This window comes from Diabrotica virgifera, chromosome 8 (genome assembly GCF_917563875.1).
Source record: "Diabrotica virgifera virgifera chromosome 8, PGI_DIABVI_V3a".
NCBI lineage: Eukaryota > Metazoa > Arthropoda > Insecta > Coleoptera > Chrysomelidae > Diabrotica > Diabrotica virgifera.
The window spans coordinates 26666834-26680590 of record NC_065450.1 but is presented as its reverse complement, the minus strand read 5'-3'; the positions used below and the strand labels follow the sequence as shown (position 1 = coordinate 26680590).

The following is a 13757-nucleotide window of genomic DNA, read 5'->3' as shown; positions in this document are numbered from 1 at the left end:
CTCACCTTTACTACTATCCTTGGAGTATAAACTTTCAGTTGACACCTCATTTGTCATTCTACCTGGTAGAGTGACGGATGAGTTATACTCGCGGTCGGACGGACAGACGGACAGACAGCCTATGTCAAATGTCTCACCTTTAGTACGATCCTTGTATTATAAGCTTTCATTTGACACCTCATTTGTCGTTCTACCTGCTATAGTGACGGATGAGTTATATTCGTGGTTGGACGGACAGGCGGACAGACAGCCTATGTCAAATTTCTCACCTTTAGTACCATCCTTGTATTATAAGCTTTCATTTGACACCTCATTTGTCATTCTACCTGGTATAGTAACGGAGGAGTTATATTCGCGGTCGGACGGACAGGCGGACAGACAACCTATGTCAAATTTCTCACCTTCAGTACCATTCTTGGATTATAAGCTTTCATTTGACACCTCATTTGTCATTCTACCTGGTGTAGTAACGGAGGAGTTATATTCGCGGTCAGACAGACAGACAACCTAGGTCTAATTTCTTACCTTTAGTACTATCCTTGAATTATAAGCTTTAATTTGACACCTCATTTATCATTATACCTAGTATAATGACGGAGAAGTAAATGTTATTATTCTATTACTCTTGTAGGTATATTTAACATGGATTGAAATTATGAAAGAAATATATAGAAAACAGCATGGCACCACTGTGCTGCACAAACATAAAAATGCAGCCACATTCAGCTGTGCCAGCTGTGCGTTACATAGGGTGCTTTAAAATCCAAGATGTCCAAATAATCAACGCCCTTAAGCATGATATAGAATGTGAAGTACAGGGTGAGATGATCCCAATCCCAAATTTTTATGGAAATCGATGCAAGCCGAAATTATTCTTTTAGGATAAGTAAATTTTTTATTTATAGCTCCAACAAGGGTGGTTCTAAGGGTTGAAATATTATGATAGTATATCTTAAAGCATAAAACCATTATTATGTAACTAATAAGAACCAAATGTTGACAATATTAAAGTTTAAAATGTTATTTTATAATTTTTTACAATTAGGGGTAGTTTTCACCCTTAAAAAAACAAAAGCGTACAACGGCTCAATATAGAAAATGAACTAGACGGTGTGATGAGCCTAATCCCAAATTTTTGTACAAATCGATGCTGGACGAAAAAATTGCGAGGTTTTGCCATTTTTTCAGCTTCATTTCCTCGACTATTGAAAGGTATTTTTTTTCTCTCTACACGACACTATATTTTTTTATTTGCGGTATAACTTTGGAAGATAATTTTGGATTTAACTAATTTATTGGTTGAACATCATTAATAACAAAAAAAAAACATAAAATTTCATCAACTTAACCAATTAAATGTTCGAAATAACCTCCCCCGGCCTCCATACAATAACACAGTCAATTTTCAAAGCCTCTTCGTATATTTGCAAATACCTCAATATTATGGAGATTGAATATTCAAGCAATAACTTAGTTAAATCCAAAATTATCTTCAAAGTTATTACGTAAATTAAATTACGTAAACTAAAAAAAAATAGAGTATTGTGTAGAGAAAAAAATTTCCTTTAAAATGATGTGCCACTCGACCACACTTGCTATTAAAAAAAAAGTGGGGGTTGATGCGGGGCAGTAGGGGGTTACATTTGAGGGCATGAATTTTACATGAAAATTCGTCTCCCTCCCAGTATAAACTGACGTGTTTTTTTAAATCGTGAATAAACTCTTGGTTTCTGAGTATGTGGGGGGGGGGGTTAAATTTTGGTTGGAAGCAGGTATCAAGATATTTGCAGATCAAACCAACCAACAACGTGAGCATTATAAAAAAAGTACAAAATGAACTACAGAATCTGATCGATTCGGGTGACCATAGCAAAACTATTAAATACATTAACAATAGACCAACGATTGTCAACAAAAATAATATAAATAATCAAAAAAACTAAAAATTGCACCTGATATAGGGTTACTTTTATCATCACCAGACAGTTGTTTAAAAATATTGCAACTAAATGCTCAATCTTTGACAAATAAGTTACTCAAACTTGAAGTCTTAACATTGCAAGAAACACCTGATATAATTTGTCTATCAGAACATTGGTGCACTGAAGAAAACATCCAATTTATGACCCTGAATGGATACAACATCGCCTCTTATTTTTGTCGAAAATTCCATATCCATGGAGGATCCATCATCTACATCAAAGCTGATATTACTAAATTCAAAACATTAGATGTCTCCAACTTTAGTGAAGAAATGGTGTGTGAGTGCTGTGCGATTTCTCTGTTTGTAGCCAATAGGAAAATTTGTGTTATTAGTGTTTATCGTTCGCCATCAGGAGAAGTTCAGAGTTTTCTGTATAAATTACATAATATATTGGAGCTATGCAGTAAGCTACTAAATTGGACTAAATATTGACTAATATCGAACCACATCTTTATAAGTCAAATGTTTACGAGGGGCACTTCAGTGGCCATAAAGCATTTTCACTTAGTGTAAATTTGCAAGCCAATAAACTATCGAAAAAAGATAAAAAATCCATCAGTTACAGGGATATGTCAGATGAAAATATGATGATGTTTAAAGCAGGGATTTCTTCTACAGCTTTTGATGAAGTTTATTCCCAATTGAATGCTGAATATGCCACAAATTCATTTGTTGGCATTTTAGATTACAATCTAAATTTATATTGTCCAATAAAAACACGGTATAAAACACACAAAACGAATAAGGCTACATGGGTAACAAATGAGGTAAGACATGCTAGTGAAAAGCTAAAAAATCTACACTGGATAGCAAAAAATATAGGGAGTCTCGAGCAGGGCCGTAACTACCATTGGGGCAACCGGGGCAGTGCCCCGGGGCCCCCGACCAAGGGGAGCCCCGTGCATAGATTTTAACGAGCAAAATAAAAATATGTATTTTGAAAGCCGATCCCAACGAAATATTTTTAAATGACACAATTTTAAGAAGACCGCAACATAGTTTTAATTTTTCACTGGGCAAATTAGTATTTTAGACTAAAATGCAATTGGAACATAACAGGGCCCCTGAGGCCTGAACTAAGCTGGGGCCCCTGAGACCTTAACATAAAAATTTAATATATTACTTAAGATATTAGTTATTTCGGCGTAATAAAACCTAAAATGCCATTGGAAGAGGGGGGCCCGGGCTAAGCTGGGGTCCCCGAGACCTTTCGTAAACATATAAATTGTGACTGAGGAAATTAGTTATTTTGGCGAAATAAAAACAAAAATGCAACCGGAATAGGGACCCCAGGTCCCAGCTACTTTGTCTTAATCCATTTACCCCAGAACACATCTTGGTACGTGAAAGGAACCACATATTGAAAAGAAAGGTATACACAAGATAGAATGGGCACGCATTAGGATCAGTCCCACCAGTACACTGACCAGCTTCACTGAGTGTGTTTGGCTCACACTGCAGTAGCTTAAGTTTAAGGCACCTTAAGGTGCTTTTAAATCAAAGTGAACATGAACGAAGGAACGAATTGTAGCGAACGAACCCATTCGTTAATAATCCGTTCGCAATGTCAGATACAGATGAAGTTGTAATCATTAGAGCTGCTAATTTTATAGTTATTGCAAGACATGCTGAAAAAAAAAGGAAGAAGAGAGTGTGGTGTTCACATAGGAGGGAAAATGCGCTTTCAAGGGGTTAAATATCAAACATTTTTCCGGACTCCCTTGGGCTGGGGGTAAATCCCCAAAACCTCCCGGTAGGGGGCCCCGAGATCACATTTGCCCCGGGGTCCCCAACATCGTAGTTACGGCCCTGGTCTCGAGTCTCAAGATACCTATAAACAGGCAAAAAAAGAATATAATTCTCTATTAATAAATACTAAAAAAAACTTTCATAGTGACTTAATTAATCAATCTTACAATATACCAAAAACAATTTGGAATTTAGTAAACAGGGAAACTGGTAGGCAAAAGAACAGGTCTGATATTATTCTACATTATGATAATAAAATTATTACCAAGTCTGGTGATATTGCTAATTCGTTTGCCTCATATTTTGCTACAATTACAGATTACAATCTTCAAACTCATTTTGGCACATCGTTGCCTTCTTCTTGTACTACCTCAAAAATGTGTAACCAAACATTTTTCTTTTTACCCGTAACTCCAATTGAAATAAAAAATACAATCGATCAATTAAAAAATAAGCCTAGTACTGGTATTGATAACATATCTGTAAAAATAATAAAACTGATTAGTGAGCATATATCGAATCCTTTAACCCATTTAGTTAATCTCTCAATAACAACCAGCCAATTTCCATCCATATTTAAAATGGCAAAAGTTATTCCAATCTTCAAAAAGAATGACCCTCATGATATTTCAAATTATAGACCAGTATCTGTCCTTAGCATAATTTCCAAAGTAATAGAGAAGGTTGTATACAACAGAATGTTAAATTTTATAGAAGAATTCAATTTATTAACTCCAAACCAACACGGATTTAGACCAAAAAAGTCGACACTCACGGCCGCATGCAACTTGTTTGAGCGTATTTATGATGAATTAGATAGTAGAAACCACGTGGCAGGACTATTTTTTGATCTATCACGAGCTTTTGACTGCTTAGACATAACATTTATTTGCAATAAATTATATAACGCTGGTTTTAGAGGGATATTTCTAGAATGGGTAATAAATTTCTTAAGTGACAGGAAGAGTGTTGTGAAAATTAAAGAATCAAGCTCAGAACCATACAAGACAAACAAAGGAGTACCACGGGGATCTGTGCTGGGACCATTATTATTCCTAATTTTTATTAACGATCTACCAGATCACATAAGGGCACTTATAATATCAATGTTTGCTGATGATACCTCGTTAATAGTCTCTGCACGTACACTCGAGGAATTAAAAATGACAATGAAGACTGTTGTTGACTGCTTTAGATGCTGGTGTAATACCAACAGACTAATATTAAACATTGACAAGACAGAAATTATTTATTTTCATTCATACAACTCATCTACCAATGATTATAACTTAACCATCCATGATAGAAACAATATGTTATCTTCCACTCTACAAAGTTTTTGGGTGTGTTCATTGATTGTAATCTGAAATGGCCAGAGCAAGTGAATTCAGTGAACATGAAATTGAATAAAGCTTTTTATGCTATATCTAGAATTAAAACACACTACCCATATCGGCATTAATAAACGTTTATTATAGCCTTGCTTACAGCCACATGTGCTATAATGTAATTTTATGGGGGAACTCAGTAGATAGTGCCAAAGTGTTCATTACCAAAAAAAAAAAAATTATCCGTAAAATGTTTAATTTGGATTATCAACAATCTTGTAAACCAATGTAAACCTATGTAAAAGAGGAAATAAATACATTTCCAGTAAATGCAGACAATCACTATTACAATACAAGAAGTGCTGAATCTTTACGAGTTCCTAAACACAGAACATCCAAATTTCAAAATAGCTTCAGATATATGGGTCTGACCTTATAAAACCATTTGCCAAAAGCTGTGAAAGAAATACCACTCTCCACTAAATTAAAAAAAGAATGTTAAAGATTTACTCATAAGAAAAGCATATTATTCGATAAATGAATATCTGGAGGACAAACTGCAGTAGCTTCATATTTTACTTGTAAGAATGTTATTTTATATATTTTATGTTTTGTCAATTTTGTTACACTGTGAATATTGTATTATAGACATTGATGTTTTTTTTTATTTTATACTGAATTCTGTATTGACGTATCCTATACATTTATTTTGAATGTCTTAAAGGATCAATAAAGTATGACTATGACACAGTGTATACAAATTTTTTCCAGTCTTTTCTGTCTTATGCTATTACTATGGCATCTATCCAGTCTGATCTATTCTTTTACAGAATGGCTTTTACTGTTTTATTGTCTGTGTCTTCCTCTCTTCCTGTTTTTTGATATTTTTGCTTCCCACACTCGTCGAACTGGTCTAGTTTTTTTCATTCGTTGTAGATGTCCCACCAACATAATTGGTGGTCCACCATTTAATTTTCTGCTTTCTATTGTGCATCTTTTAATTATTTGGTCCATAAACAATATAAACAGGGTTGGGCTAAGTGCTCCGCCTTGTCTTAGTCCTCCTGTTACTGTAAAAGTGGTTGATCTATTGTTGTTACTAATCACTGAGCTCATATTCTGGCTATATGTATATTTTTTGGATGATTCGTGTCCTACGTCATTCTATGTCCTACACCTTTCTCTCTTAGCACTTTCCACACTCTCTGTCTGACTACTTTGTCTGTACGCTTTCTAGGTCTAAGAAAGCTAAGTATATGTTCTTTTTCTCTTGAAGCGCTTTTTCCTTTATTTGTTTTAGCGTGAATATATTATGATCTTGTATACTCATTCCGCTCTGTAGTACTCTGTAGTTATTACATTATCTTTTGTCACATGTCTTATGTATGGAAACTATCAATGCGGCTTTCCAGTCTTCTGGTAATATTTCATATTTTCAAACTTTATTCATTATTTCTAGAAGTGTTTCAGTACCTCGTTGTCCCATGTTTTTCAGTATTTCCACCGTTACTTTGTCAATTCTCGGAGCCATCTTTTTATTTAAACTGATTGTTTCGTGTGCACTCTCAAATGTTTTTTCAAATGACCTGCTTCACCAAATGATTTAAAACAAATTTCACACTGGTAAGGCTTTTCTCCAGTGTGTATTCTTAAATGCCTCTTCAAGCCTTTAGATTCAGTAAATTCCTTAAAACAAATTTCACATTTGTGCAAGTTTTCTCCACTGTGCAGTCTCGAATGCCTTTTTAAACCATTTGAACTATTAAATTGTGAAAAACAACTTCCACACTTGTAAGGTTTGGAAGGTTTTTCTCGAGTGTGACTTCTTAAGTGTTTTTTCAAAGTGCCTGATTCAGTAAATTCCTTCAAACAAATTTCACACTTATAAGGTTTTTCCCCAGTATGTATTCTCAAATGTATTTTTAAGTTACTTGCATCACTAAATTGCTTTAAACAAATTTCACACTTGTAGGGTTTTTCCCCAGTGTGCACTCTCAAATGCTTTTTCAAACTGGCTGATTCGATAAATTCCTTAAAACAAATTTCACACTTATAAGGTTTTTCCGCAGTGTGCACTCTCAAATGTCTCTTCAAATTACAAGCTTCACCAAATGACTTCAAACAAATTTCACACTTGTATAAGTTTTCTCCAGTGTGAAGTCTTGAGTGCCTTTTATAACTTATCGAATTATTAAATTCCTTCAAACAAATTTCACACTTATAAGGTTTTTCCCCAGTATGTATTCTCAAATGTATTTTTAAGTTACTTGCATCACTAAATTGCTTTAAACAAATTTCACACTTGTAGGGTTTTTCCCCAGTGTGCACTCTCAAATGCTTTTTCAAACTGGCTGATTCGATAAATTCCTTAAAACAAATTTCACACTTATAAGGTTTTTCCGCAGTGTGCACTCTCAAATGTCTCTTCAAATTACAAGCTTCACCAAATGACTTCAAACAAATTTCACACTTGTATAAGTTTTCTCCAGTGTGAAGTCTTGAGTGCCTTTTATAACTTATCGAATTATTAAATTCCTTAAAACAAATTTCACACTTATGTGGTTTTTCTCCAGTGTGTTTCAACACATGTCTTTTCAAATTAGTTTGAAGAGAAAACAGTTTATAACAAATTTCACACTTGTGAGGTTTTTCACCAGTATGTATCATCGAATGTCTTTTCAAATGACTTGTCGTAATAAACTGCTTTAAACAAATTTCACACTCGTGTGGTTTTTCTCCGGTGTGCACTCTCAAATGCCTTTTTAAACTTCTTGATTGAGTAAATTCCTTAAAACAAATTTGACATCTGGGATGTCCTTCTCCAGTCTCAACTTTTATAAGTTCATTTAAATTATTTTTGTAATCATTAGTATCTTTAGAACAATTAGAATTATTTATTGTTACTTCTTCCGAGTTTAGACTTATTTGTTGTTTATTACATGACTCCCCAGGTAATGTTTTCAAATTATCCATTCCATTCTTCTTGTTAGAAAGACCTAAAATAAAAACGGAAACATCCGGTGAGTTTTAGAGAACGCTTTTAATCCGGTCAACTTAGACATCAAAATAGTTGGCAAATAACAAAAATTGCCGGAGAGCCAAATTTTGGTGGAGCGCTAGAGTTTACCATAACAAATAAAGTTTTAAAAGTCCCCATCGGTCCCATGTGTGCAACAAAAGTTATTATGGGTCAAAGGTCAAAATTTGAGATTTTTTGGATTTTTCTCGAAAACGGTAAGTTTTATCAAAAAACACATCAAACCAAAGTTGTAGATCTTAACATTCTCTACAAAAATAGTCCTTCCAATTTTTTTCCTAAGAGTTACCATTCCTGAGATATCGCGATTTTAAAAGATACTTTATACATTATATACACATATAAGCCACGTATATACATAACAAGAATAAAAACCGCTAAACGCCGTAAAAATGAGTGGCGCATACAATACTCCAGCTACAAAAGATTCTAGTTTTAATTTAAAAGATTTTTCCATTTTGCTAAATTTGAAATAAACGCGCCACAAAAGAGTAACTTTGATACAGTTTGAATTTTTAAAACTCTTTTGTGGCGCGTTTACTTCAAATTTAGCAACTATTATGGAAAAATCTTTTAAATTAAATCTAGAATTTTGTTTTGCATCAAAGGAAAATACATTTTCGCGCCACGTAATATTCATATCAGATCTTTTGTAGCTGGAATATTGTATGCGCCACTCATTTTTACGGCGTTTAGCGGTTTTTTATTCTTGTATCAGGAGTTTTTCAAAGTTATTTAAGGGTTAAATGTATGTGCTGGTAACCACCCCATCGTAAAAGCGTCTTTCGGCATCATATAGATTTTGATCCTTGGACTTTCCACTACTTATTGTCAAATTTTCAAGCAAATCGATCCATTCTGTAAAAATTGCGAAGTGAAAAGTTTCAGTTCCTGGACTAATTATACTTTTGGAACTCTATAACTTTTGAACGGCTTAACTTATTTTGATCAATAAACATGAGTTTGAAACGTATTGACAAGTAGTATCTGATGCATCCAAGATTAAGTATGATAACTGAACGTATTACAGGAATTATTGAGCTTGAAAAAAAGTTTTAGCCCATAAGAAATAAATTAAATCATACTTATGAATCCTATAACTTAAAAATTCGAATTTTCACAGATATGAGGTATACACCGTTAGATGCGTCTAGAGACCTCCTTCAAACGCTCGGTTATTGGCGCAATTCGTAGGTTGAAATTTTGAGTAATTGTCAAAAAACCAAAATTTTCAAAGTTTAATTTTTTAGTTTTTCGGCTATGGTGAGCAGTGTATACGTCTCAGCTTAATAGCTTAGACAACATTTGAAAGTTTAACTCAACTTCATTGCTTTGGTGTACTTGCGATTTTCCTGTCTCTCCTTGAACGTAAGATATATACGCCCAAAAAATATGCTATTTTGTATCTACCTAACCCTCTAGCTAGCTTACGGGTAGTCATAAGTCAAAAATTACACCGGTTCTGAATCGGCCCTCACACCCTCTTGAAACACAGAAAAAAAATTCAGATCGGTGTAACTTTTCCACACACATACATACAAACATATCCACAAACATTTTCCCCTTTTTAAATAAAAATTGAGTCATACTTCTGAGCTCGGTAACTTTTGAATGGTATATTCGATTGTCAAAATTAGACATCCGTTGGAAAGGTAATGATCAGTACTATCAGAAGCCGTAAAGGTCGGACTTAAATTTTTGGGAGTTTTGGGGACGAGAACGAAAAACAGACCCTAAATGGGAAGGGCCGTAAAATCCACACCCTTGGACCAAAATGGAGAGTTGACATATGGATGGGTGAGTCTTTTCCTAAACTTTAAGATGGGATTTGGTCCAATTTTCAAATCAGTCAGATTTAGAAAATCGAAAATTTCGTGTATATATAGTGTCGCTTGTAGGGGTATTGTTGTTGGGGTTGTGCGCCACTGACGAGAACTGCCGTTCTCTGGTAATTATATTATTCTGAAAATATTTCTTCAAAAGATAATCAGTCCCAAACTGAATTTCCTCTATCCACGTGGCCTTGAAAAACATTTGGCTATACCATTGTTTAAAAAAGAACATATTGTCTATTGTAAACAATACGGCTACAGCATTGTCCGTAGGTCTTGTTCATATTATCTGTTTCTTTTAGTGCTAAAGGTTCAGTTCAAGTGAATATAAGTACTTATTACAAGCGTCTACCATTTAGCAGACGTTACGGGCTTACAGTGACAGCGGCATTTGACGGCTACAGTGACTCGACAAAGAATATTAAAGCTGCAGAACAACGTCGTCGAACTACAAAAACATCATCGGGTTCTGAGATTATCTTTGATGAAAATATAACAGTTCCAGCGGATCAACCATAATTTTTCGCTAACATTAATAATAAATCTCGTTTACTTTCCATGTTAACTGACAAATTAACAGCTGCGACTATTGAAATGAAACAAGCTAAAAATGGCGCAGATGTCCTTATAATTGAGACAGCAATTGAAAAATTTAAGGCAACAAACACAACAATTGTAGTTGGTGAAGATGTTGATTTGTTAGTACTGTTACTGCAAGGACTCCAGTAGATAAAGTTATTTATTTTCTGAAACCTGGAAGGGCTCAACAGCGAACAGAGCTATATTCTTCGAAAAGTTTATCGGCTTATCCCAAATGCCAAAAGTACATTTTATTTTTACATGCGATAACTGGCTGCGACACTACGTCAGCAATGTGCAGAAGGGGCAAAACGTCAGTACTTAAATTATTCGAAAAAAAAAAAAAGATTTGACTGACTGCTGTAAAGTTTTTACAGAACTTGATTCCACACCGCAAACAATAATGACGGAAGGAATTCGCTTTCTTCTTGCGATTCATGGAGCTCCAAAAAAATTATTTGTCTTGATAAATACTGATACTTAACTTTTGTAAAAAATACGCGAAACAAGAAACAAGTACAACTATCATGTCTTCCTCCAACATCAGCATCTGCTTTTCAACATTTGTATCGAGTATATTATCAAGTTCAAACATGGCTAGGCAATGAACTGAATCCAGAAGACTGGGGTTGGAAATTAATAGATAATACTCTGGAACCGATTAAAACCTTACTCCCACCTGCTCCAGAAAAACTCCTTAACACTATTTTTTGCAATTGCAAAAAAGGTTGTAGTGCCAAATGTGGATGTAAAACAGTCAGGTTGCTGTGTTCTCTAGCGTGTCAACTGCCAAGTGTCAGTCTTGCTCAAATGTCCAGTTTAGTACAACAGAGGAAGACTCCTGTGATTTTAATGAAGAGATCAATGTCTCAGTCACATTTGAACAATTTTTGAACATCCAGCAAGAGGAAGAGGAAGAAGGTGAAATCGAAGAAGACTTGACTGTTGAAGTAGACTTTCAAGAATATGAATCTGATTAAAATATCTAAAGAAATCAAAACAATAGTTAACCTAATAAATCAATAGCAATATCAATAATCAATATCAATAATAAGGTAATATCTAGAACTTGACCGGCATTGTTTCCTTAAATTATCCTAAAATTGTCAAAACAGTTAGTGAAGTAGGCATACAAGGGAAACCACGGTAAAAAAACGCGCCGAGTACACTACCTCACAGGTGGTGTGGAAACGTGTGTATATCATGTATAATGTGATTCTTAGAATCGCGATATCTTAGGAATGGCAACTCTTAGGAAAAAAATAGTAAGGACTATTTTTGTGGAGAATTTTAAGATCTACAACTTTGGTTTAAGGTTCTTTTTTGATAAAACTTACTGTTTTCGAAAAAAATAAAAAAAATCTCAAATTTTGACCTTTGACCCCGAATAACTTTTGTTGCACACATGGGATCGATGGGGACTTTTAAAATTTTATTTGTTATGGTATACCCTATCTCTCCAGCAAAATTTGGCTCTCCGGCAATTTTTGTTATTTCAAATGTCTATATAGACCGGGTTATTTGTATAGATGGGTATAGTTGAGACGGTAAATTCTTAGAAATGTGAATGCGGTAAAGCGACGACATCGTTTGTGATAATAGATATTCTAGCATTATATATTTTAATCATGTACATGCAGCAAAATTATTATCATAGAAATAATGACATGATTTCAAAGTCAGTTAAATAGGGGAACGGCGTAAAGTATGGGGCACTTTAAAAAAAATGCAAATATAGTTTGCATTATGTGCTGGAAACAGTTAAAACTAACCAAAACCCATGTAAAGGTGACATTGGTTGCGTTAGTTGTGTTTAAAAATGTTTTTAAAACCACAGAAAATGCACAGCTGAATGCAATTAATTTGTTTGGTCATTTTTTTTACAAACCTAAATAAGTCTGGTAGTATGGGCCACAATGGATAAAATAAAAAACACATATTAGTAAAGACTATTAGGGTTCAAAAATTGCAATTTTTCGATTTTTTGAAAGTTCAACCGCAATTATGTCGAAAACTATGCATCCTACGAAAAAACTTGTAAAAACATTTTTTGCTTAAAATGACCCAAAAAATACAAAAAAAAATACTTTGTTTTGCGAAAAATCGCTGTTATGTAATTCCTCAAGTTCTTTGTTTATAACAATCTTATCGACATCCGGATCAACTGTTACCCAAAAAATTCGTGTTCTACGGGTCAAAATACATAAAAAAACTTGGGTAAGTCCATCTGAATTAAGGAGGCCGTTGTACCCCCCCCCCTGACGACATGACTAAAATATATTATGTTATGTGATTTCCACTTTGCATCTCTCATTTTAAAAATTAATTGCTCAGTCATTTGACAACCGATTTTAAAATTTTTTATATCGCTGGATAGGCAAATGACCGTTTTTTCAAGTTACAAAAAAATATACTGGGTGTTTTAATAAAAAAAGTCAACGTTTTTTTTTTCAAAAATCCGCCATTTTTTATTTAAAAGCGATATAAAAAATGGTCATTTACCTAAAGACTTGAAAAAACGGTCTTTTACCTATCCATCGATATAATTTTTTTTAAAATCGGTTGTCAAATGACTAAGCAATTAATTTTTAAAATGAGAGATGCAATGTGGAAATCACATAACATAATCAATTTGCTTAGTTAGTTATTTAGGTATGTGATATCCATGTTGCACCTCTCATTTTAAAAATTAATTACTCAGTGATTTGGCAACCGATTTTGAAAAACTTTATATCGCTGGATAGATGAATGACCTTTCTTTCAATTTACAAAAAAATATACTGGGTGTTCCATTAAAAAAAAGTCAACAATGTTTTTTTCAAAAATCCGCCATTTTTTTTCGTATTTGAAAGCGATATAAAAAATTCAATCCATTCAGACAAAACTTTGACTAAAATAAAATATTTTAGCGAAAACCGCATATTTCTATCTTTAGAGCCGTTTAGAAGTTATAGGCAGTTAAAATGGGGGAAAATATAAGTGGACACCCGGTATTTTGTGTTTTGTTCTGATTAATTTTAAGGCCACTATTTTGTGCAGCTCGTTCTATTTGATTGAATGCCTCTATCATTTATCTTCTTGATCATGCGATTATGTCAACATCATCTGCAAATGCTAGAATTTGCACGCTTTTATTAATGATTGTTCCTCGAGTATTGATTGTTGTGTCCCTCATTATTTTCTCGAGTACGATGTTGAAGAAGATGCATGATAGAGCGTCTCCCTGGCGTAGTCCCTTTTTCGCATCT

The 13757-nt window shown here is 34.0% G+C and overlaps 1 protein-coding gene across 4 annotated transcripts in view; it reads right to left on the bottom strand.

Moving 5' to 3' along the window:
• LOC126890706 (zinc finger protein 678-like) overlaps positions 1 to 13757 on the bottom strand; it is a 138949-nt gene that overhangs the window by 63936 nt on the left and 61256 nt on the right. The window contains exon 4 of one of the 4 annotated variants that reach the window (XM_050659871.1): positions 4397 to 8057. The exons of the other annotated variants lie outside the window; for them this stretch is intronic. Coding sequence (XP_050515828.1) covers positions 6601 to 8057 — 1457 coding nt within the window. The 3' untranslated portion in view covers positions 4397 to 6600. Of the gene's footprint in view, positions 1 to 4396; positions 8058 to 13757 lie in introns of those variants that run through there. 4 annotated transcript variants of the gene reach the window in all.